The sequence below is a fragment of the Aethalodelphis obliquidens genome, unplaced genomic scaffold (genome assembly GCF_003676395.1).
Source record: "Aethalodelphis obliquidens isolate GAN/ISIS:26980383/991018 unplaced genomic scaffold, ASM367639v1 scaffold25, whole genome shotgun sequence".
Taxonomy (NCBI): domain Eukaryota; kingdom Metazoa; phylum Chordata; class Mammalia; order Artiodactyla; family Delphinidae; genus Aethalodelphis; species Aethalodelphis obliquidens.
The window spans coordinates 8,133,998-8,160,692 of record NW_020837969.1 but is presented as its reverse complement, the minus strand read 5'-3'; the positions used below and the strand labels follow the sequence as shown (position 1 = coordinate 8,160,692).

At 36.8% G+C, this 26,695-nt stretch overlaps 1 protein-coding gene across 1 annotated transcript in view; it reads right to left on the bottom strand.

Moving 5' to 3' along the window:
• Positions 1 to 17,538, bottom strand: part of CSMD1 (CUB and Sushi multiple domains 1) — a 1,488,158-nt gene extending 1,470,620 nt beyond the window's left edge. The window contains exon 1 of the mRNA XM_027123007.1: positions 17,292 to 17,538. Coding sequence (XP_026978808.1) covers positions 17,292 to 17,538 — 247 coding nt within the window. The remainder of the gene's footprint in view (positions 1 to 17,291) is intronic.
• Between the last annotated feature and the right edge of the window lie 9,157 nt (positions 17,539 to 26,695).

Below are 26,695 nucleotides of genomic sequence, written 5' to 3'. Positions count from 1 at the left end.
TTGTTGATATGGGCAAGTCCAGGCATGTGAAACACTGGGGAGTGGTTACAGATGATGCTTTCCTTCGCCTTCAGGCGGACTGCTGGGTCCCGCGTTGTACACTCGAGTGGGAAGTGTGGCCCAGAACAATTAAGTTACCCACGTGACCAGTGACTAGTGCTCAGCCAATCAGTTCAGGTTATAATACCAAAGGTGAAATAACAGGGACAGATATTAGAAGCTGGTGACATTACTTCCCTGGACAGTTTTAATTACTGGACAAGAGAGTTCTGAAATATGTGAATTACTTAATAGCTCAAATAACAAAAGGGAAGCCTGAGTCATTTGGGGTATTATACTGTGATGGAGGGCAAACACATTTACCTTCCACAAGCAGCAAACACACTCAGCCTTAATTTTGTAATTAGTAAATTGCTTAATATTTGCAACTTGTTATGTAAGAGGTACAAGAACATTCTTAGTTTAAGAATAATTTAGATGGCCAATCATGTTTAAGATCTCGGTCCTGTCAAGGGAAATAGTGATGTTTAAATTTAAGTGTTCGTTACCATCTATAATTTGCAGGGAACATTTAATATGCATATAGAAGAAACAAGATTATGAAATTGAAATGGCTTGATCAAAATACTAAGAACACTTCCCCACATATGTTAAATACAAGCCATTTTCCAAATCCATGGACATTTTTGGTTTGAATATATGGTTTGGTTGTCTTTTTGGTTTTTTATTTATTTTATTGAAGTATAGTTGATTTACAATGTTGTGTTAATTTCTGCTGTAAAGCAAAGTGATTCAGTTATATATATATATGTGTGTGTGTGTGTGTGTGTGTGTGTGTGTGTATATATATATGTATATACACACACATACTGTACTATACAGTAGGACCTTGTTGTTCATCCATTCTATATGTAATGTCAATAGTTTGCATCTGTTAAACCCAAACTCCCACTCCATCCCTCACCCACCCCCTTCCCCCTTGGCAACCACAAGTCTGTTCTCCCTGCCTGTGAGCCTGTTTCTGGTTTGCAGATAAGTTCATTTCTGTCATATCTTAGGTTCCACATGTAAGTAATATCATATGGTATTTGTCCTTCTCTTTCTGACTTACTTCACTTAGTGTGACAATCTCTAGGTCCATCCATGTTGCTGTAAATGACATTATTTCATTTTTTTATGCTTGAGTAGTATTCCATTGTATATATGCACCACATCTTCTCTATTCATTCATCTGTTGATGGACATTTAGGTTGTTTCCATGTCTTGGCTATTGTGAATAGTGCTTCTATGAACAGAGGTGCATGTATCTTTTTGAATTATAGTTTTGTCCGGATATATGCCCAGGAGTGGGATTGCTGGATCATATGGTAGCTCTACTTTTAGTTTTTTGAGGAACTTCCATACTGTTTTCCATAGTGGCTGCACCAATGTCTTTTATTTTTTTAAAGAGAGCGCTGCACCAGATACCACAAACTCCATGACATCTGCTTACTTAATTACATTAATATTGAATCTAAATTAGATTCTTCATCAGTATCAAAAATTCATTTCCAGCTTGAGGAGATGTGTTGAGTATTGTTTAAATGTTCTTTCAAAGGTGTCTGTGACGAAACAGTAAGTTCATATACGAAAGCATTTCTAAAATGTGAAATGGCAAAGTTCGTCCAGGTGCTGCCTTGCCCAAAGTTCTTAGTAAGCTTTTTCTGAGAAAGGGACAGGCTTTTACAGATTATTTTATGTCTTCTCCTAAACCTAGGATTTGCACATATGTAATAGCTGCAAATAGGTGATAAGTTGAGGATTTTGCTTTTTTGTAGTGCGTGTATGTGTGTGTGTATGGTGTTTGGTGTGTATGTGTTTATTGTGTGTGTGGTGTGGTGTGTGTGTATGGCATGTGGGGGGGGGTGTTTAATAAACTGAGGCACCAGAAGTAGGCATGAGGTGTCACTGTGAAGGGAGCTGTGAATTAGTGAATTCTGAGCCACCTGCCGGCACACTTCTTTGAGAGCAGCTTCTGATGCACTTCCTTTACGAACCACTCTTCCCATTTCCTGAGCAAAGGGCACACACTTCCTCAGAAATTGGCCATCAACTTGCAGCCAGCAAACTCATAGGTGACTGATTACCTGATTTCTTGCCCATGTGTCTATAGAGGAGAGAGCACATACACACTCAGAGGGGAGAGAGCAGTGAACCTATGGTAGTGAGAGAAGCAGGGGAAGTAAAACTGAGGTCAGAAAGTTTCCATGTTGCCCTAATGGTGAAACAAAGAATTAGGAGTTTTCTTGTCTGCTGCTGAGGGGACAAGAAGGCGAAGTCTTTTTATTGATCTACTAGAGTTTCTACTGAATCACAATTACTGCTGGACTGTCTGAATGATGACCCAGGTGCCGACTGCCCCAAAACTTGTCTATGTTGGTGTTAGGACCATCATCTCTCTTCCTTACCTTTGAAAAATCCCATCATGTAAAAAGAGTTATTGCTCCAACAAAGATCTACTGTATAGCACAGGGAACTATACTCAATATTTTGTAATAACCTTTAAGGGAAAAGAATCTGAAAAATTATAATATATAATTATGTGTGTATTTGAATCACTGCTGTACCCCTGAAACTAACACAACATTGTAAATCAACTATACTTCAATTAAAAAACAAAACAAAACAGTTATTGCTCCTTGTAACCTAAAACAGAATTTGACTTTTTGTTTCAACCTGAAAAATCCTAATTGGTTGTTTTACCTCAAATCAGCTTTGCAGTCGTAATCTTAACAATGTACACGGGCACATGCACGCGCACATGCGCTCACGCGCGCGCGCGCGCACACACACACACACACACACACACGACTCCAATTTCACCATCTAACCAACTCTACTCGGTATCATGCTCTTTTCCTCCTCATGGTAGCGCTTTGTTTTTATTTATTATGTCTTTACTCACCTAAATCTTGTCCATAATCCTGGGAAAATATGGACTTGAATACAGACATCCTACTAGATTTCCAAGCCTTTGTTTTTTCACCACTCAATCAATTACGTGTGGGCTGCCACATAGTGGAGGCTTAATTGTGTTATACATTCTGGACCTTAAAACCTGTTCAGTGCCTTTGGTATTCAAATAGTTTTCCTTCCTTAAAGGATGAGTTCCACATGGTCTATCTTGAATTTCATCCATCTTTTTCACCTGCCTCTATACCAACAAGACCTCTGTGTTTTAGGCACACTATTCTACTCTTTCTCTCTTTAATACTCCATATGAAGATTTCCTCCAGACCCTACTGATCAGAGATTATCCACAAATCACACCTCTCACTGCTCATTTTTTACATTAGTGTCCCTATTCTGTTGTCAAGATGCAGATTCAATGCCATCTTCTGTAAAGCTTCTCCCAAAACCATTTGTCCTAAAAACGATCAGGATTATGTATCCAACGCTCACCACATGCTATTTTCTACATTATTTATCCTTGTATGTGTGCCCTTTCTTTCTAATTTAACTGGTAAGAATATAAACATAAGTGATTTTATTAACTCTATTTCCTAAATATCTTCAGACTATTTAGGGAATAATAATACGGAAACCATTCCTAAATACATACTACATGCACATATTCCTAGGTAACATGCTTTGTTACCTTAAAGAATGTCTTCTAAAAAGTGTACACATCATTGAGATGGGAATAAATATAAAGAGAGGAACAACAGTAAAAAAGAAAGGAGTAATCATGAAATTAAATTTTTCTAATGTCTTTTTCAACAGAACTATTGACAATGTTTTCCTCTATTAAATAAATAAACAGAAAGAAAGATTTCTTCATTGATTCTAGCTATTTACAAGTGATGTGACATTCTAAAAATCCCTTTATGGAAAATGGGAAAAAGATGTCTCTATATTTTATGCATATTAAATTTTTCTCTTGGTTATCTTTCTAAAATCTTATAAGATACATATATTATATGAATTTTCAATCAAAAATGTTTTTGATTTCCATTCCTTTAGCAGTTGGAATCATATTCATATGGGTTTCTTCATATAATCACTTTACTTGATATGATAAAGAATTTGAACATATTTCTCAAGAAACATAAACAAAAACGAATGGATCTAATATTACCAAATTTGCTATTATAGATATAAATTTCCTAATAAAATATCTTATTAAATAACATTACTGAGAAGATCAATTTTATTGAAACTGTGATTTAATTTATTTAAACCTTGACACAATCATATTAAAAATGAGAAAACTTATGCTCCTTGAAATCGTCGATTGTTTAGAAACTAAACCAATATACTTCTACAGTGGTATTTCCACTTCAATTGCTATTCTCTCATTTTAAGTTTAAGCTGAAAAAATAAGTACATATAGCTCAGTGCTACTGGACTAGGAATATTTTCTATCATAACTTTGTCATTTGAGCATGCAATCATATACTTCTCGTTTTACAATTTTACTGTTGCTTTACCTCCTATGTAAAGTAAGTCCATAAAGGAGACAAACTCATGTCTTCTAACTTTTTTGTATTTTTCTCAACTCTTAGCTTCATATAGTAGGTACCCAGTACAGGCTGAATTAAATGTTAGAATATCTAGATAAAGAATGATATATTTGAACATCTCTATTCATCAGCTTTTCTTATGTTCAATTTTATTTTATCATTTTCATAAGAGAAAGTGAAATTGTAAAGTAAATCAAAGATTTGGGGAGCAAAAAACCAAAAAAAACTTGCCTTTGGATCTTGAAATTTATTTGGTGAGATGTAAAAACACATGCTATGTACAAAAATTGGAACATTGTAGACCAATGTCATTGTTATCTCCCAGAAAATGTATTAAATGTTAACTTCTATCAAGATTCGTTGAATGAAGATAGTACTTCAGGATTCGTTTGTCAAGGAAGTATATTGTGTTTGAACTCACCTTAAAGTATGAACAAGTCTTGACTATGCAGAAAAGAAAAGGAAGGTTAAATACTCTGAGAAAGAACAAAAATATAAGTTTTTTTAGATATAATGGAAAGCTTTGGAAAATTAATATTTATAGCCAGATACACAGGATGGGATATGAAGATGACAGGCTTGGATTCTATAATTCTCTCATTGTAATATGTGGCTTCAATCTATCCATTTTGCTTATCTTGGAATACTTTACAAAGAAATAAAAGAAGATATATTGTTAACCATTGAGTTATTTTCCTAATAGTGGAGCACCTTACTACTACTTTTTTAAGGTTAATATATTTTCTATCCTCGGGACAAAAATCTTGAAACCTTAGAAGCAAAATAATAAAACCAAACAAAGAAATTAGAGACAGGATTTCTGTTTTTTTAGTGGAAAAGGTGAGATTCAAATTTGGTGAATAGGGGCTCCCCTGGTGGCGCAGTGGTTGAGAGTCCGCCTGCCAATGCAGGGGACACGGGTTCGTGCCCTGGTCCAGGAAGATCCCACATGCCGCGGAGCGGCTGGGCCCGTGAGCCATGGCTGCTGAGCCTGCACGTCTGGAGCCTGTGCTCCGCAACAGGAAAGGCCACAGCAGTGAGAGGCCCGCGTACCACCCCCCCCAAAAAAAAAAAAAAAAAAGTTGGTGAATACTACAAACTGAGGTGAATTTAATAAATGATTTACTATTAATTATTATTATATTAAGTATAAGTGAATATTATACAAATAAGTACTATTCATTATTAACCTGCATATTTGCATTACTTTGCTCTTACCAGGTTTTAACTTATGAATGTGTAGGTTTATTTTATGACAGCTCATTGCTCAAATAACTATTTGCATATTTATTACATTTAAGAGAATTAAAATATGCAAGTTAAATTGAAAACATTTCCAAAAGAGAGTCAAGATATTTCAAAGGAGTAAAACCCTAAGTGTGGTTTGCTAAAGATTTTCATTAATGAAGTAATGGGGTTCCATTAACAGATTTAACAGATTAGACCTCTTCCAAAACATGAAAATAATTAAAATATAAAGGAGATATATCTATATCAACATCTATATGTACATTGTTCAAAATCTCACCAAATTATGCCTTTAAAATGGGCATATTTTACTGTATGTAAATTATACCCCCAAAAAATCAGTTAAATAAAGGAGAAGGACATTGTATAAAAGTGATTAGAAAATGAGAAAAATGTAACAACAAACATGGGAGAAAAGGTTGAGGAAGAATAGAGCAACTGTGTTGCAGTGACATAAAGACCAAAATTAAAAGATTTCAAAAGGATGATCAACACTACTGTAGAAAGTTAGTTTTGGATATGAAATTATTACTCGTCAAATGCAGGTACATGCTTTTAACAATAAGCAAATATAAGAGCTGGGGCTTAGTGGTAAACAGGAGGTAGGGTAGTGAGTAGAACATAAATAAAATAAAACACTTGCTAGATGAGCCTGACAGTGAAATTAAGGGCAGAGTTAGAGCAGCAGGTGAAAGTCACAGCCAAGTCCAAGGTCTAAGGTTCTTTACACACAGACACAGGAGTTGAACAACCCTGGAGCTCTAGGCAGCTGTTCGCCCCTAGTTTACATTTCTTCTGTGCTCAATCCTTCTACCCATTCCTCAAGCCCACTTCCCCTCTGTCTGGCAAATACCCACTCTGCTTTGAAGGTTTTTTTTTTTTTTTGAGGTTCTTAGTCTTTTTATTTTAATTTTTTTTAACATCTTTATTGGAGTATAATTGCTTTACAATGGTGTGTTAGTTTCTGCTGTATAACAAAGTGAATCAGCTATATGTATACATATATCCCCACATCTCCTCCCTCTTGCGTCTCCCTCCCACCCTCCCTCTCCCACCCCTCTAGGTGGTCACAGAGCACCGAGCTGATCTCCCTGTGCTATGCTGCTGCTTCCCACTAGCTATCTCTTTTACATTTGGTAGTGTATATATGTCCATGCCACTCTCTCACTTTGTCCCAGCTTACCCTTCCCCCTCCCCGTGTCCTCAAGTCCATTCTCTATGTCTGTGTCTTTATTCCTGTCCTGCCCCTAGGTTCTTCAGAACCATTTTTTTTTTTTTTTTAGATTCCATATGTATGTGTTAGCATATGGTATTTGTTTTTCTCTTTCTGACTTACTCACTCTGTATGACAGACTCTAGGTCCATCCACCTCACTACAGATAACTCAGTTTTGTTCTGAAGGCTCTTTTTGAGTCATCTTTTCTTTGATGCTTTTTCTTAAACTCTGCTTAAGAAGAAATGACTACATACTCCTTTACTTATGTCTGAGGTACCCTTACATTACAGCTCTATTGCCTACTTTATCATATATCTGGGATCCTCCTTCAGTGTCTGATGGGGAGAGACCCCCACAGCAACCCAGCTCTGTATCCCCAGCGCAAAGCATCAAGGCTGGCCCACAGAAAGCACTGGGTAAGCATTTATGGTGAGTATTTGAAGAAGCCAAACTGGACTAATTGCTCATTCAAGAAATAGGTTTTGGCCACGGCACTGTCAGGTTATATGTCTGGAAATAATGAGCACAGACACAAATGTGAAATGGGCCAGGTCCACACATCTCTCTTTTCAAACCCATTCCTTCAGGGGAAAAAAAAAAAAAATGTATAGTGATGAGAATTCAGGAAATTATTTTTTCTAACTACTTCTTAACATTAGTTTCTTGAAACAAGTTTTAGAAAAACTTGGGTTAAGATTTAGTTAAAACACTTAAGCTCAGGTTCTCTTCTGGATGAAGAACCCAGAAAGTCCATTAAGAATCAATGGGTTCCACTGTTCCCCAGACCCAGATGGCCTCGGGGCTGCCTGACTGGATTATGAATCTTACGTTAGTTACATCCTATTTGAACTAACCATTCCAACAACCACGTTCTAACAAAGGTTTGAATGAATCATCTTGCTAAAACAACCTGGAGGGAGATGACATCTTACAGATCAGATTACAGCAATCCAAATAGTCTCATTTGGTCAAAATTTTTTTTTTTTTTTTTTTTTTGCGGTACGCGGGCCTCTCACTGTTGTGGCCTCTCCCCTTGCGGAGTACAGGCTCCGGACGCGCAGGCTCAGCGGCCATGGCTCACGGGCCCAGCCGCTCCGCGGCATGTGGGATCCTCCCGGACCAGGGCATGAACCCGTGTCCCCTGTATCGGCAGGCGGACTCTCGACCACTGCGTCACCAGGGAAGCCCTGGTCAAAATATTTTTAATAACATGGAAAATAAAAATATTTACCAGTATAAAAATCATGTGATAGATTTTGTATGAGGATATAATGCCCATTAAAAAATGAACCTCATTACTAGTCAACAATAAATTTAGGATCACAAATAAGGGTTTCCAAGAAACATCTCTAATAACCACTAATACAACCAAATTTCTTATGCTAACCATGAAAAATTCTTTAATGTAGCACTTCTTGTTTTTTTCTGAGCAATGGAAGAAAGACCATCATTTCCAGAAAAAATTGACAGACAGCATGCTGAATAATAATTTAGGGATTCATTGTACACTCTTTTGCTTTAGTACTTTAATTGGTGGCAGCATTAAAACGAATTACCTGCCCATTTATAATATATTTGATGGTGTTTTGAATTGGTAATTATAACCCTGCATAAATCATCTCTCCAGCTGTAATAATAAGCAACATAGTGGAGCAACCATGCATTTTTTTCTTAATTACTGCCATCTAATACAGTATCTTAAACCAGGAAACTAATATTCCTGCTAAAATTTTTGAATGATTATAACTTCGTATTTTAAAACATTTTTTCTTCATAGAAATCTTCTTGCTTTGCTTTCCAAGTTTTCCCGACCACTTCATGAATGTTCTTTTTTTGATAAAGAATCATTTCTCCCAATGGTAGAGGCTCCTGGAGTTCAGATTACTGGCTGTAAGGCACAGTAGATCCAGTGGACAACATTGGGTTTGAGCCATTGACAGGGCATAGGTACCATATTCTAAGGACAGACCCAATGGACCAAATTCTAGCACCATATGGAGATAGGGAATACTGAGAAATTTCCAGCAGGTTTTGGTTAAAAATATTAACATTAGATTGTAGTAAAACGCTAACAGACTCTTTATTTACCTTTGCTTTAGCTGCTTAGAAAAGATATGTCCTTAAGAGAGACAGAAAGCACATCGGCTACCAACCTATGTAATGTGCTGAGTATAATCAACAGGCCTCAGAACTGTCAGAAAAATAAATACGTTTTTGATCAATTTTTTTAGGCAAATTTGTCCATGAAATAATAAATGAGTTCATGAAAACCAAAATAATACAAAATATAATTTGAAATGAGAATTTTTAATTATATTAAAATTAAAGAATGTCTGGTCTTGTGGGAATCCTTTTTGGTAGATGAGCTGCACCAGGATCAGTTGAGTGCACTTTAAAATAACATTACAGGGGACTTCCCTGGTGGTGCAGTGGTTAAGAATCCGCCTGCCAATGCAGGGGACGCAGGTTCAATCCCTGGTCCAGGAAGATCCCACGTGCCGCCGAGCGGCTAAGCTCATGCGCCACTACTACCGAGCCTGTGCTCTAGAGCCTGCGAGCCACAACTACTGAGCCTGTGTGCCACAACGACTGAAGCCCATGCGCCTAGAGCCCGTGCTCTGCAACAAGGGAAGCCACCGCAACGAGAAGTCCGCGCACCGCAACAGAGTGGCCCGCGCTTGCCGCAGCTAGAGAAAGCCCACGCGCAGCAACGAAGACCCAACGCAGTCAAAAATAAAATAAATAAATTTTAAAAAAAAATTAAAAAAAAAAAAATAACATGACATAAACATTCCCCAATTCCACTCTTAGAAAATCACCCTCATTAGGTCTAGGATGGTACTTCCTGTTCAATACAGAAATCTCTTTGATAAACCTCTTCATAAGTGCTTAGGTGATCCGTATTAAATCTAATTGCTCCAGAGAGAGGGCCAACGCATTTCTGGCCATCTGGGTACTGATAACTGTTGGAAAGTTCCACAATATACTTTGGCTAATATTTCTCTCTCTTTATTCTCTATCGATTTACTTTACATCTACCCTAAGGAACAACAAGAAACAAACCAAATCCTTTTCCATGTGGTGACCTTCCAAATTCTTGCATTCCATACTGAAGGGACCAAACAGTAAACAAATACGTTTAAGTCAACATCAATTAGATCACCTTATGCCACATTTAAATCACTTCAAATATTTAGTAAGCCTCTGGTCCATAAAAAACAGCCAAACAGCATGTTAGGAGTGAAGAAATAAAGATAAACAATCCCTAATCACTGCACTGGCAGAAGCAGACAGGGATACGAGCGTTTGAAAATAAGAGAACAGAGGTGTGCAGAGGGCGACACAGAGAGGGGTCCTGGTTCAGAGGCATCAGGATAATAAGCATTTGGGGAAGATAATGCTTGAGTTGTGATAGAAATAAATACAGTCACCAGACTGAACTAGTGGAGGAAAAGCCTTATAAATAGGGCAGCCCAGTGAAATTATAAATTTAAAGGAAAGTCATAAAAGCTTCTAATTTCATGAAGCGATGAGTGATTCGTTCGACCAAAGCTTGGCAGAGGTTGTGGTCAGAACAACAGGAACCAAATTACAAAGGACCTTTCTCGTGATTTCCGAGGAATGTCATCAACAGACCTTATATTGTGACTTAACACAATCAGATTTGAGATTTCGGAAGATCACACACCAGCAGCTCTATGGAAAGTAAATTAGAAGAACAACCAGGAAGCTGTTACAGCTACACGGGTAAAAATGACAATACAATAATAGCTTCCATTCTTCTGAATACGTATGATGCACTAGGCACCGTTATTAAAGCTTTACGTACACTGTCTTTTAATTCTTATGACAATCCTAGGAGGTAAGAAACGTTAGGTCCTTATTCTAAATATGAGGAAACTGAAGCTCTGAGAAGGTATAATTAATTTCTCCGAGGTCAGAAAGCACAGCTGGGACATTATTCAAAGAATGTGTGATTCCAAAATCATGTTTTTAGTCATGCTAAAAAACAAAGACAAAAACGATCACACAGTGCAGTCATGATGACATCAGAAGGGGGGATTAACAGAAGGACATGGATTTTACGGGACTTAGGGAGACAAACCAATAAGGAGTTAGTGAGCAGTTGTCCGGAAGACAGCTTACAAAGCAGACTCTAACCCAGTCCCTGGATTTCCAGTGTGAATGACTAACGAAACAGGGCAAAGCAGGCATTTGATATGATTCTTGACTTCCTTCAGAATATAAATTACTGTCATCTATATATGTGTGTATTTTCTCTCCCTCCTACTGGTCCGTAAGGTTTATGAACATGGAGACCTGATCCGATCCGTCTTGTTCATCATCACTCTATTCCCAGGGCCTAGGACAGTTCCTGGCAAACAGCAGACATTGATCAACACTGTACAAAAGGGACCAAATGTGGGAGCACTGAGGCTGCGATGGCTACCATCTTGCTAAGTCACAACAACAATCTGTCTGTATCTGTCTTCCCAAAAATAAAGTCAAATTGATGAACTCTGATTGCCACATAATATTCTATCTTCAAATGACTTGAACATGGTAGTCCATTAGAAAGATTAATAGAGGTATTAAATTCATAGTGTTTAATATTATTATTATCATACCATCCTAGCCAGATTGAATTCTATAATAGAATTCTCTATTCCCATGGGATGAACCATGTCCCAGAAATCTGTATGTTAAAGTTCTAGCTGCCAATACCTCAGAATGTGACTATATTTAGAGATAAGGCCTTTAAAGAAGTGACTAAGTTAAAAGAAGTCATTAGAGATGGCCCCAAGCCAACATGACTGATGTCCTTATAAAAAGAGAAGATTAGGACACAGGCACGGACAGAAGGAGGACAATTTGAAGAGACACAGGGAGAAGACAGCCATCTACAAGCCAAGGAAAGAGGACTCAGAAGTAATCAACCCTGCCCACACTTTGATCTTGTATTTCCAGCCTTCAGAACTGTATGGAAATAAATTTATGTTGTTTAAATCCCCCAGTTCGTAGTATTTTATGATGGCAAACTAATACCCACAAACATAGTAGACTGAATTGCCCCGGAAAGAATTCCTTTTCACTCTAATCACATGGAGATTATGAATAAAATAAAGCAATGTAATATGGAATACATAGCTAAGCTCACAGTCAAGAGAGAGAGGAGTCTCTAGCTGATAGGAATTAAGAGGAAACTTGGAGCCACAGACCGGGGCAGGAGGCACAGCTAACACAGCTCATCAAACTGCAGGACGAGGGAAGGGTTGAAAATCTGGGGTCAGGATCTGAGGCCTCTGCGGGGAGGGGAGCCTAGGCTGAAGACCTCAGTGGACGCAGCCAATCGGAGTCAAGGCCCTTCCATCAATCGTTAAGGCACTTAGAGCTTCCCCAGCCTCCAATCAGGAGCCAGAAAGCTGTCCACGGGATGAGGGAAGAAGCAGCAAGGACTTTCTAGCCTTCCTCCAACTGCAGACAGGACTCAAAAGTTCTCAGGGGAGGCTGGAGCTCCGCGGTGCAGCCGACTATAAGGGTGAAACCCACGTGTACAGTAGTTTCTGGACGCAGAGACCCACGGGCAAGAGATAAGCAGGAAAACTGGGTGCGAACAAATGACCACCTGGATGCTCAGCAAAGAGAAGTGTTTCACCTACTCCAGAGATAGTCCACAGCCTAAGGGACAAGTGGAAAGCACAGGCAGAAGCCCTGGGTGGGCGAGACCCCAGTAGATGAATCCTGACCCCTCCAAGAGAGAAATCGCCAGGAGGGAGAGATAGGAGACAGAAAAATAAAGACCGTGTCCCCTCGGGCTCCAAAGGAAACAGAAACTAAACAAAACAACAACAAAATCTAAATGAAAATTTAGAATAAATATGCTTGAAATGACCAAAGCCAGAAAAGACTAGAAACCATGAGAAGAAATGGGGCCTGAGAAAATATTTGGTCAGTTTAGAAATGTTAGCACTAAACACATGGTTAATTAGATAAAAATATCACTGGGTAGTTTGAATAGGCAACTAAGCTGACTTGAAAAACAGTTATTTGGAAAATTTGAGAAAACACACAAAATACATCCCAGGAAGATCATAAGATAGAAAATATTTTTTAAAGATATGTTAAGAGGTATAGAGGCTAAAACGAGAAATTTAAAAGTATGGATAATACTTTTAGTATTATCCGTGTCAGGGGAAATTTGAGGGGAAGAAATAGTTGAATATAAAATGGCTAAAAAATTGTTTATAACTAGAAAACAGCCCGTGTCCATGTACTGAGGGACCGTATCAGGTCCTGAGGCCACTGAATGTGCACTGGCTGTACGTACACTTGAGTTTATATAAGAGAGGGATAAACGTGTCTCAGGCATTTGGGCTAGTTAACCACTGATGAAAAGAAAACTGAAAAAAGGATGATATGATGCTTCAGAAAACAAGTTCATTTAAGTAACAAGTGCTTATAAGAGAAGTCTTTGCAAAATGTATGAAATTCTGAACAACTTTGGCAAAAATGGCCCTTTTGCAAATCATGCTACCAAGTGAGATCGCCAGAATAATTAACTTAGGAAACAGCATTCATTTAAATCACTTTCTCCTTATCCTTCAAACTGAAGGCCAAAGTAAACCTTTGTTTCAACCATAATTGAGGAATCTGGCTCAGATTCTCAGGAGATTAAGTGGCCTTGTTTTAGTATCAGGTATTCTTAGATAACAGGTTCTTTCCTATTACCTATATTTTCAAACAAAGATATGAACAGTATCTTTTATTTTTGTAAAGCAAAATTGACTTCCAGAGAAACTATTTTTGGAAAAACTATCCTATCCTGAAAAAGGTATAATAGAAAAATTTGACGTTTTTTCAACAAAGGACCGAGGAAAATGAAAAAAAAAAAAAAAACAAAAAACTGTTGGTACTAAATTTGAAATACCACATAACAGACAATATTTTCACAATAGGAAAGGCCATTAACACTTCTAGGATTGCTGTAGGTAGAGGGTTTGTTTCTTTTTCCTCTTTTTTAATTCTAGTAAAGACTTTGAGCCTAGAAGCAACTTCAAAAGAATTATTCTGGAATTTTCTTCTAAAGTTTCCCCACGCTACCCTTAGAGGATAGTATTCAAACATCTAAGAAAGCACCTTGACCCATGGAACTTTGGTTCCGTGATAGTAATTATTACTGACAAGATGATGATGGTACAAATAACAAGAGCTGCTTTGCTAAGTGCCTGCTGTGGGAAAACACTGGACTTGGTGCTTTGCATGTTCAACTCACTTGAGGTAATTCTTCAGCCTGAGTCAGTGATTTAAAATATGTGACTTAGTGAAAGTGTTGCAGAGGACATATTCTCATGAGAAATCCTATGAAATGCATGAAGAGACAATGACTGACCCCCTTGAAGCTCACTCAGTGGGGCTGACCGTTACTGAAGCCGGTACCATGAGTCTATTCTACTTCACTTCTTTGGGCTCGACTGTCTGTGAATCCACTAGTCCTTGACTACCACTCATGATTTTCGGGACAAAATCATTATTCTAAATTGGCTGAGGGTGTCACTAGGCGTAAGTGCACCTGAGTAGAGGTTATGTCATTTTATATTGGTCATTTCCAACCCCTTTTTTCCAATATTTAAAAGCCTTCAAACTACATGACACAAGTGGAAATTAGCTAATAACCTCTGAGTTAGAAACACAAAGGGAAGACATCTAAAGCAAAGGCAACAAAAAGAGACAAGTTGGACTATGTCCAACCAAAAGGCTTCTGCACAGCAAAGGAAACCATCGACAAAATGAAAAGGCAGCCTACTGAATGAGGAAAAAAAAAATGAAAACCATACATCTGATAAGGGGTTAACATCCAAAATATATTAAAAAATCATAAAACGTAATAGCAAAAAAAACCCACCCCAATCTGATTAAAAAATGGGCAGAGGATCTAAATAAACATTTTTTTTTCTAAATAAGACATATAGATGGGCAACAGGTACATGAAATACATACTCAACATTACTAATTATGAGGGAAATGCAAATCTAAACCACAATGAGGTATCACCTCACACCTGTCAGAATGGCCATCATCAAAAAGACAACAGATAACGAGCGTTGGTGAGGGTGTGGAGAAAAGGGAACATAGTAACATAGTGCACTGTTGGTGCGATGTAAATTGATGCAGCCACTGTGGAAACACTCTGGAGGTTCCTCAAAAAATTAAAACTAGAACTACCACGTGATCTAGCAATTCCGCTTTTGGGTACTTAAAGAAAGCAAAAACATTAACTGGGAAACATACATATACCCCTCTGTTCATTGCAGCATTATTCACAGTCACTAAGATATGGAAACAACCTAAGTCTTTCTTGATGAATGGCTGGATAAAGAAAATACCATATATATATATATACACACACACACACATATATACACACACATACACATACACATACTGAAATATTATTCAGCTATAAAAAAGTAAGAAATCTTGGACTTCCCTGGTGACGCAGTGGTTCAGAATTCACCTGCCAATGCAGGGGATATGGGTTCGATCCCTGGTCCGGGAAGATCCCACATGTCAGAGAGCAACTAAGCCCATGAGCCACAACTACTGAACCTGTGCTCTAGAGCCCACGAGCCACAACTACTGAGCCCACGTGCCACAACTACTGAAGCCTGTGGGCCTAGAGCCCATGCTCCACAACAAGAGAAGCCACCACAATGAGAAGCTCATGCACGGCCACAAAGAGTAGCCCCCACTTGCCGCAACTAGAGAAAGCCCGCGCGCAGCAACAAAGACCCAATGCAGCCAAAATTAAAAAAAAAATAAATTTATCAAAAAACGTATGAAATCTTGCCATTTGAGACAATACGCATGGACCTTGACGACATTATGCTAAGGGAATTAAGTCAGACAGAGATAGACAAATACTGCATGATCTCACTTATAAGTGGAATCTAAAAAAACAAACAAAGCTCATAGACAGAGAGGAGAGATTGGTAATCGGTGGTTGCCAGAGGCGCAGGGTGGGGTGGGGGGGGGGGAATGGGTGAAGACAGTCAAAGGTACAAACTTCCAGTCATAAAATAAGTCACAGGGATTAATGTACAGCGTGGTGACTGTAGTTAGCAACACTGTATCGAATATTTGACAGTTGCTAAGAGAGTGGATCTTAAATGTTCTCAACACCAAAAAAAAAAAAAATCTGTAACGTGATGACAAATGTTAACTAGACTTATTGTGGTGGTCACTTAACAATATATACAAATGTTGAATTATTATGCTGTACACGTGAAACTGATAGAATAGTGTATGTCAATTATGCCTCGATTAAAGAAAGAGAAATACAAATACAACTCTTACTTTGAACTGTTACATATATTTTTTTCCCATGCAGAAGTGGCCATTGCCCAGGGAAATCTACCTGGTCAGAGTGAAGAAGATGAATGAATTAGAAGTGAAGAGAAAGAATAGGCTTTGGAATATTAAGATAAACTGACAATCATTTATTTCTGATGAGAAGATTTGCAGAATTTCTTTTCTCTATTCAGCAATGAGTAAAAGAATCGCAAATGGATAACAACGACTATAGTTTCCTTTTCCTCTGTGTTAACTGGTGAGGCTAAGTATGCTTTTTTCCCTCTTTCTTTTGGGACCGTTGACCTTCATTCCGTGTTGAGGTACATATATGACTATAATGTCCAAAGTTTTTATTTCAGGGAGGTCTAATCTGGATATAGATTAAGCAACATCAGGACTGATGGATGAGAGAACACAATCCTCAAAAACCGTGCTTGACCTGCATGCGGGGCTCACAAACCAGTAACATTTCCTACCAGGATGAGTCGGCAGGCATTAGCGGCGGTAATATCAGGCTGCCTGCATGACGTGGTGTGATTTTAGGGATACTGAAAAAGTTCTTCTGCCAAAATTGGTCCCTGCTGCGCCTCAAATGCCCACCATTAAAGTCATTCATTTGAGTTAAGAAAATTGCGAGTAAGACCTCTATTAAAATGCAAATGTGTTCCCTGGGTGGGGAAACGCATTAAATCATTATCAGCCATTAACACTTTAGACCAAAGTAGTTTCAGATTTATTAGCCAATTACTCAAAGTAGAGAAAGAATGGTGCGCAGGAGAGGTTAGGCTAAGTTGGTGTAGACAGAACCATCATCCCGCGACGTCTTGCAATGGCGTTCCATCTTTTTATTATTCAGTTATGTAAAAAAAATGAAATGCCATGTAAAATTCTCACATAAAAATATTAAAAAGTGAAACTCCTCTTGACAAAGCAGAGGTCAGAGCCGGGAGCCCTAACCTTCCCCTCCTTCTCACCCCCTACACCCCAAACCTCCAACACAGTTCCTGAGGCAACTGCAAAAAACCCAGAGTCCTGAGAAGCATAGTTTGAAAACCATACTATAAGGGCATCTGTTCTAGTCTCCATGTTTTCTTCTGTTCTCTTTTTCTCATACCCTGCAGTAGAGCAGAAGCCAAACACATAGGTGTAGGTAGGGTTTGGAAAGCTGGTTCCTAAAATCACACTCCGTATTCTGTAGCAATCACCAAGTTCCATGTCCATCGTGGTGAAGGGATGCTCTGTCATCCCACTACAGCCCTGAGAGTCAGGAAAAAATATATGAACATCCTAAATGAATGTATGTCTCCTATTTTCTCTTCAAGACCATCCTTGGTATTCATTTCAAGACTAATCAAATGGAGATGGTGATGTTTCTAAATGCTTCAAATCTCTCAAGAAGTGTCTTTGTTCCCAGAATATCCTAGAAACTGTTCTAAGGACAAAGGGGAGATGAAAAGAATCAAGTAGAACCCTGAGCAAGTCATTCTTGACTTTGACTCTTGCTGAAGTCTCTATTACTCAGTGGATTCATGGGATTCAGATCCTTGTGCAGTAGAGACTGTGAGTTTCAGAAACAAGCAGAATCATCCTACCGTAAAGCGGGGAGCCAAGCAATGTTTGACTAATTTCTGTATTCAAAGGATCTTTAAAAAGGAAATCTAGATCATTCTTACACTCCTAAAGTCTGGGGGTGGGGGATAGGAAGCAAGCAAGTAATTAAATACCATACATATATACATCTATGTGTAAGGAAAGAGAACACATACAGAATCAAAGAGAAAAAAAATGAATCCAAACAAGAGAAATGGAAATTTTAAGTCAAAGTACTTAGGTGCTTTTGTATACATCTTTATATAATTTCTTCCCATAAAATTTAAACATAAAATTTAAATTAAAATTTTAAAAATTAATTAAAAATTTCAAGCATAATTCTTATGTTATCCAGGGAACTGTTAATTGAGTAAGTCCAGCGAAGTGATCTAAAGTTACTACAATCTTCAAAACATTTATAGTTTAGTTACAAAAGCTAATAAGACAAATATAACTGCAAAATAACTATGCTTTAGTGATTTTATTATTTTATAGAAAAAAAAGAAAATGTGATACACGTCTAAGTGTTTTCACGGATTTGTGTTTAGAAGCTAAACTCCGTTAGTTGTGACAAAAATGTTGAGTTTATTAAAGCTGACTTGACATTATTCCTGCTTAGTTTACTCAAAGTAATTCCCAAATTCACACAGTAATGCCTAATTGAAAAGCAATGATAGAAACTGAATACATAAAAACTTAAAACAAATACCTTTATTTTTCTATTTACTCACATTTTCTCCTCTCCTTTCTATTTACTCACATTTTCTTGACAATCTCACTTGTTTCACAGATTTAAATACGACATATAAAATGATGAGCCTTAAATTTATTTCTTCAGGCTAGACTGCTCCCTTTAATTGGAGGCTTATATACCCAGGTGTCTCCTCTGCATTTCCATGTAGATGCGTCATGGGCATCTCAAACTTAACAGGTACACAAATGAGCTCCTGATTTTTTTTTCTTTTCAAAACCACTTTTTTTTTTTTTTTTTTTCCCTCCAGACTTATCTTAGTTATGGCAACTTTATCCTTCTGGGTGCTCAACCACCATGGTATCATTCTTACCCCTCTCCTCCTCTCAACCATATCCAATTTGTCAATAGCAAACCCTATTGGTTCTGCCTTCAAAAGGAACACATCTAACCTGCTCCCTGGTGAAGCCACCAGAATTACCGTAGCAGCTTTCTAAGGGGTGTTCTTGTATTTTTGTCCTTGTCCCTACAGAGACTGTTCTTGACACAATAGCTAAAATCGTCTTGTAAGTCATCCTTGCAAAATATAAAGCAGATCATAGACTCCTCTGCTTAAATATCACCAGTGATCCTAAGAGCAGAGCCTGGAGTAAATTAAAAGCTAACAAATGAATGGAGGAACCAGCAGAGAAACAGCTGTCCAGAGCACCGGGTTGGGTGAATTCTTATCAGGGAGAACTACAAGTTCTGAGATAAACTATACCATAAATCCCAAATATGTATGACAAATATGTAAGTTTTATATATATATATATATATATATAACTTTTAAAAATTATGCACACTATATAGTAGGTGGTTAAAAATTATGATGCTTTTGGTCACATCAACATAGTCTAGGAAATTAAATAAGAATATTTAAAATTAGCACTGTTTGAGAAAAAATTAATCTGTAAAAATGTAGACATTTTAAAAGGTAATTTAAATTATTATTGTTTCCAGTTATCAATCTCCATAGAAAATAATTTCTTTCAATTGATTGTGGTTTAAAAAATGTTGAGTGATATACATCATGAAATCACAGAAGTTCTGGTGTGCAATTACAAAATTATTTCACTAATACATTTAAGAAAATATGTAAAGTATACTATAAAAAAGCAAATTTTATTTAATACTCACTAGAATTTAGTATTACTTAATGTTAAAAGAATTAGTTAATGTCTAAAGCTGACACAAAGGTTAATATTCATTCTGTAGTTTTTCTTTCAAAAGTTTTAGCTTTTTATAAAGGGCTACTTGTCATTTATCTATATATTTTTTTCCATTGAATGGCATATTCCTTACTTAATACAGAGTCCCCCCCCCAAAAAAAAAAAACCAAAAAACAAAACAACAACAAAAATTCCTTTAGATGGATCAGGGTTACGGTTCTAAGAATTAGAAAAAAACAAATCGTAATTTCTCTAAGTACCAATTTAGCAAACCTATAATTATTTGCAATAATTTTGAAAAATATATAATTAATGGTCGATAGTATTAGAGTTATCCACCTGTGACTCCCCATAAACATCCCTCTCCCTCTCAAACCTGCTCCTGTCAGGGACTGGTCACAGCTCTGGGGGGCCATTTCATCAAGCCAAAATGCTTTTTGCTTAATTTGATTACTCCACATAAATAGCAAATTGACCCAGTATTCGCCACTCTTCTTGCCTTATCTTGCATTTCTTATGTCTTTCATTCCTTTTTCACAAATATGACAACACCCCTTGCAACAGACTGAATGTATTTCCCGCTTCCAAAGTCTACCCTGTTGAATCCAGATCCCCCAGGTGATGATGTCAGGAGGTGGGGACTTTGGGAGGTGATCAGGTCATGAGGGTGGGGCCCCCATGAATGGAATTAGTGACCTTATAAAGGAGACCCCAGAGAGCTCCTTTGTCCCTTCTTCTATGTGAGGACACAGTCTATGAACCAGGAAGAAAGCTCTCACCAGACATTTGTCAGACCTCGATGATCTTGGACTTCCCAGCACCCAGAACTGTGAGACGGTTATGTTGATTGTAAGCCACCCAGTCTATGGAATTTTTGTTACAACAGCCCAACTGACTAAGATGCTCCCCCCATTACTTTGGGATTCTTCTCCCCACCTGGCTCCTCTCTTAGCCATCTTAGGGTCAACTTCAACAGTTCCTTGGAGGAAACATGCATACAAAGTCCTCAGCACATAATAATCAATAATATTAGCTGTAACAGTATCATTGCTGCTAGTAGCCCACCGGCTGCACATGAGCCCACTTCCACACTGCTTGTCAAATGAGTTCTGTCCTTTCTTTGAAGGTTCTTTAGATTCCCAAATGTCCCATCCACTGTCAAATATTCAGATTCACTAATGTTGAAAGGGAAGTCAGTTTGTCAGAGCCACCTGGAAAAAAGACACTGAGACTTCTGGTATATAAGCATGGCTGCCAGGGACAGATTTTTTTCTGTTTATTCCTAAATACTAAAAAAAATTAATATGAAAAACTCCCCCCTCCCCTCTCTCCCTCAAAGTACAATTTTCATACAAACATGGAGACATAACCGTCAGGGGAAAAATATGCTTAAAGAGAGATATGTGAAAGTCACAGATGAAGAATTGAAGAAGCACAGTGTAGAGAGAGGTTCCCAAAAGGGCAAGTCTAAGAAAGTGCCAGCAAAATGTATGTGCACACGTATATACAAGGGAGGGTCAGGGGCAATATATCTATGCTTCAGTAACCTTGAAAGAACTTGGGTAGGGGGGTTGGTTACAGAACTTCCTTTGATTCAGAAGAGAAGAGGCTGGGTAACCCCAAAAATTACACTGATGAGCTATACTTGCAGGAAACAGTATCCATGAAAGAAATGAGTCTTCAGATTGTGAAAAACCATGAAATCTGGAAGATGGTCTGGCCATTCTAGATCTCACCCCATACCAGAAACCACTTGAGACTAGTAGGTCCATGGACATTCAACACCTTTTCATCCAATGATTAATAATAATGAGGATTGATAAAGTACTGAAACAAAATTGTATGAAGAGAAGGGTGGGAAAGAGCAGTCAAGTTTATAAAATCAACTGAATTAAGGAAAGAAGTATATGACTGCTTCTTATATTATGAAAATTCCATAAATATTATTGTTAAAATTTATCTAAATATTCATAAATTGATATTTATTTAACATGATAAAAGAAATCTAGCTCACTTCTAAATCTAATCTCATGCTTAATAGTGAAATCTTAGAGGCATCACTCTTAAAAACAGGAACTAGACAAAGACTGCTAATATCTCCAATATCACTTAATATTTCACAGGAATTACTTGCCAAGCCAATTATAAATAAAATTTATAAACCATGAAAAAGAGGAGATAAACATGTGTCACTATTTGCTTACGATATGATTACATACTGGAAAGTCAAATAAAACCAATTGGAAAAAATGCTAATACAAAGTATGGAAAAATTTGATAAGATAACAGGAATTAAAGGAATAAGGAATATTCCTTTATTAGGAATAATAAAGGAATAATAAATAATATTATTTATTAATTTATTAATTAATTAATTAATTCCTAATAAAGGAATTATTAGCTTTCACATAAAAACAACAAGCAGTTAGAAGATTTCATGGAAGAACAGCATCTATTTACTAAAGCAACAAAAACTTAAACTAGGAGGGGATAAATTTAACAAGAAATATACAAGACCAAATTTAAGAAAACTTTAAAACACTCTTGAAAGACACCAAGACATAAATGAATGAACAGACCTATCTTTGGAAACAATACAACTCTGTAAAAGAATGAGATGTTCAATACATTGATATTTAAAATACTTTTGAGATTCGTTATGAGAATAAAACAGTAGAGAGGAAATTTATACTATATTATCATTTATGGAAAAATGAGGGAGGGTAAGAATATTTTTTTTAAAAAAAGGAGTTTGTTTATGCTCAAGGAAGGTCTGATAGACGAACACAAAGTAAATGCCACCAATTACCTGGGAGAGACGTCTATGTAGTTTAAAAAGAGGAGGAGGGAGATTTTAAAAAACACACATTTTAAAATTTTATATTCTGTGCATATTACCTCCATGACTAAACAAATAAATAAATGAATTTTAATAAGAAATGATGACATTCTGATCTCTCTCTCCCCTCCATGATTTTTCATTGTACTAAAGTGTTCTTATTAGGCTCAGACATTTACTGCTTCATTTCTTCTGAAACTGGGCCTTACATTCTCTTCAAATGTTTGTAAGTAAATTTGTCCTTAAAAGAAAAGTCTACTTTAACAACCAACTTCCTGAAAGATTTTCGAGAATTACTGAAACATTTCCAAGATATTATAGAACTCTGGGATGAGCATGCTTTTAGATGGGTAAGGTAAATAAAAACTTGGCTCCTTTTCCTATTTTATTCAAAAGCAAAATTTCCATTTATATTGTACTCCCAGATGAAAGTAATTTGATTTATGAATTTCAGTAAAAGCTAGGGAGTTTTAAAATTACTTAAAGCATTCCCAGTATGCATTTGTGATATTGAAAGGATAAATTACTATTTCCCTTTGAGACCTTGAACTGTTGCCTTTCACTTCTGTAAATAAAATTTTACCTCATTCAAGTAGTATAAAGTATTGAGAAAGACACCCTATATACATCTCACATATATACATTCAACTCCAATTTGACTGATTTTACCAATTGTTGATAGGTACTAACACCTCCACTTTAAATTTTCCCTTCTATATTTTACCTGCAAAATAATAAGCCATTCTTATTGAATTTAAGTACTTACTTACAGATCATTAAACCTTTTAAAGAAAGGATTCCTGCGGTGAGCCTTCTTATAAAGTGAAACACTTTTTAAAATGTTAAATACCATCTCTTAGTTTATGGATGTGGACTTTTGTATTCTGTGTTCTCAAAGTCAGGTACCCACACATATATTTAAAAGGGAAAATTGATCCCTTGCTGTGTTTTAGTAATTAACATATGAATGGAACATAATATTTTTGGAAAATCTGAAGAGCTTTCACAAATATCACAGAAAGATGACCTGTGGGATTATTTCTTCTCAAAACAAAATCTATCTCACTGGACTAATATGCAATACACTGTCCTAAAGAAAATAGGAGAAACAGGATTAAATAGAAAGCCAGGTGTTATTATTTCTCATTTAAAGTATCATATTAAAAGAATTTTCTTGATTTTAGTATTTATAAACTGAAGTTTTTTTGAAAGATCATCTTGGCCAATGTTTTGTGACTTAGAATTCCAGTCAAAAATTAACAAAGGGCATTGTGGCATGGCAGATAGAACACTTAACGCTGAACAGAAAACCAAGGTTCTAGTGTCATCCGTGGCACTAACACACCTACTGACCTTGATCAAATGTCTGAATATCCATAAATCCATCAGTCACCATCTCTAAAACCTGCCCTGCCTGCTTACCAGGAAGACTATTTTTATTTTAATTGAATTTACATGCAGAGCTAATCTCTGGGTTTACAGGCTCATCTATAAAATCACGATATAATAAACTCTCAAGATTAACATGAGGTTAAATGGGGAGCATGACAAAGACTTCCAAAACTCACAAACACAAGTCAACAGCAAAATTCTTGCAGCACAAATCTTATTAAGGTGTAGTGGTGAAATCTAGGTAATTTGTCCCATATGCGTGAACAGCTGAAGCACTGGGGTGACGTTTTCCTTATCTCTGTATCCCCCTGCCTAGTGTCCTGTTTACATGTTGAATCAAGAAATAAATAAATTTGATTTCATTGTTCACACAATAACAAGTTTGAGCGGTTTAATAGAAACATTCTAGTCTTAGTCTACTGCTTAGGGAGAGGCAGGAATATTAAAGGAATCAAGCATTGGCCAAAGAAAACAAATATTAATATGCCCCTGACTTGAGATTCACATAGGTTTTGAACCAATTTGAAATATATAATGAAATACATGTTATTTTGAAGAAAAGAAGATAGTATATTTAATACGCATACAGATTTTAATTTCATCTAAAGCAAAGTTGCTAAATATAGTTGCTCCTCCCAGAGCTGTACACTTCTAGACTCAGTTAAAAATTAAAATGCAGGGAAGATGCATTTTGTACTGCAGTCCAGAGTCACTATACCCTCTTCCATCAGGACGTGTTAGTATTGCTGATTCTTCAGGATTATGTTCTGAGTGGGGTGGGATTTTTCAAACCACATCTAATACTGATAAATGTTTGTCCTCCTTCCTGAAAGAACCCTGGACTGCAGGGTATACAAGCCCAAAGAGAATGTGAGTAATAATCTCCACGTCTCATTGCTACCTTCGATGGAAAAAAACTTCTTAATTTGAATATGACAGATTGGCTTATTTTCACAGAACGACAACAAAAAATCAATAGTCCTCAGTCAGGAAAATGACACGAATTTGAACTCAACTAACTGAATATTTCAGGAACACTTATTTTCTTCAACCTCTTAATCAACTCACAAAGCCTACTAGCACAGCAGCACCTTAGAAATCTCAGAAAATGAAATATCCTTTGTTGAACACAATGACCTGCTATTTTCTATTCTGTATACCCAGCTGATCTTTTCAGATCTAAACTCAGTGGGGTTTCAGGTTAAGGGGCTAAAGGATCATTTCTCTTTACTTTTAGCATTACAAGAGAGATACAGCTGGGGAGTATCTAGTACAATATTGATCCCCTTTCAACAATGGGCAGAGGTCAGCTTTCTGTCTGGACACATATATATCTGACTCGTATCCGTAACACCATTAGAACCTATTTGAGTGCATTAGCGGAAATGGAATCTATTATATGGTCTCATGGGAAACCCACTAGAAAGTAATAGAGCATTATGTAGACAGTCACTTTTAAAAGACATTTCAGGTAATTTTCATGCCATGCCTTAACCTCATTCTCACTGGCGAACTGGGGCTAATCCAATTACAATATCTATGATACCCAGGATTGAGAGCCAGAGCTGGGATAGGTCCCTTCCAAAGAGGGAGACTGGCTAAACTCATGAAAGCTTGTCACCATCTGAAAACATGAAGTTTAATGTTGTGGAGTAGGGAAGTATTTGAAATACAACATATCCTGTCATTCAAGTCACAAAAAGAGATTACTTCACAAAACCTCCCTTTTGTGTTTGTAGAATCTATGCCCTTAGGGAATGGGACACATTTTATTTAGTCTAAAAATAAGTGCTTCATATTATAAATTTTATGAAAAAAGGGAAGAAAATGTAAAAGCAAAGAACAATTGATTTAGTGGTTTGCTTAGCTAATGGCCGAATATCTGTGTCTGTTTTTATGTCTTTTTGTAATTCTGATGAAAATAGCCAACAAGTATATGTATTTAACAATCATCAAAAAATTAATTCTTATAAGAATCTACATGCTGAATGCAAAATATGCTTTAGAATAAAAAAAGAGAAAAGAAAGAAACACAGTATCTGCCTCTCTGCTGACACTGCAAGGTGTTTTCCTTGCCTTCCCAGAACACAGGGAATGTTTCATGGGGAATGTGATTATTCCTGTTTATACGATATCTGAAGTAAAACTTTCAGTAACTGCCTAGGGAAGTATATTGAATCTCTTGTCAGAGAATTTGAAGGTCATTCTTTTCATACTATGTACTGTTGCTTCAGGTCTATTAAACAGAAATCAGTGAATCATTTTTGTAACACTGAAGATGGTAAAAAAAAATCTGTTTGCACTTAAGTGAGACTCCACAATTTGGTGTTTTACCGTAAGAGCTCCTCTTGGGAAAAATAAAACAAAAGAAAACATGCATGCTTCAGAAACATTTTCATGATGTTTTGATAATTATCATTATCTCACAGCAAAATAGTTGACCTTGCAGTTGTTTGAACAGGAATTTCAGGTTGAAATGTGAATACTGACATATAAGTCAGTTTTAAAATGTTTGTCCAAATTATGTGTTAGCATAGCTACATCAAGATCAAGACAACAGCTGATTATGTGAAAAGCAGATAATGTTCATTAAAAAGTATAAAAATGCATTTTATTTTTCTTATACCACATTAGGTATACTTTAAAGTAAAATAG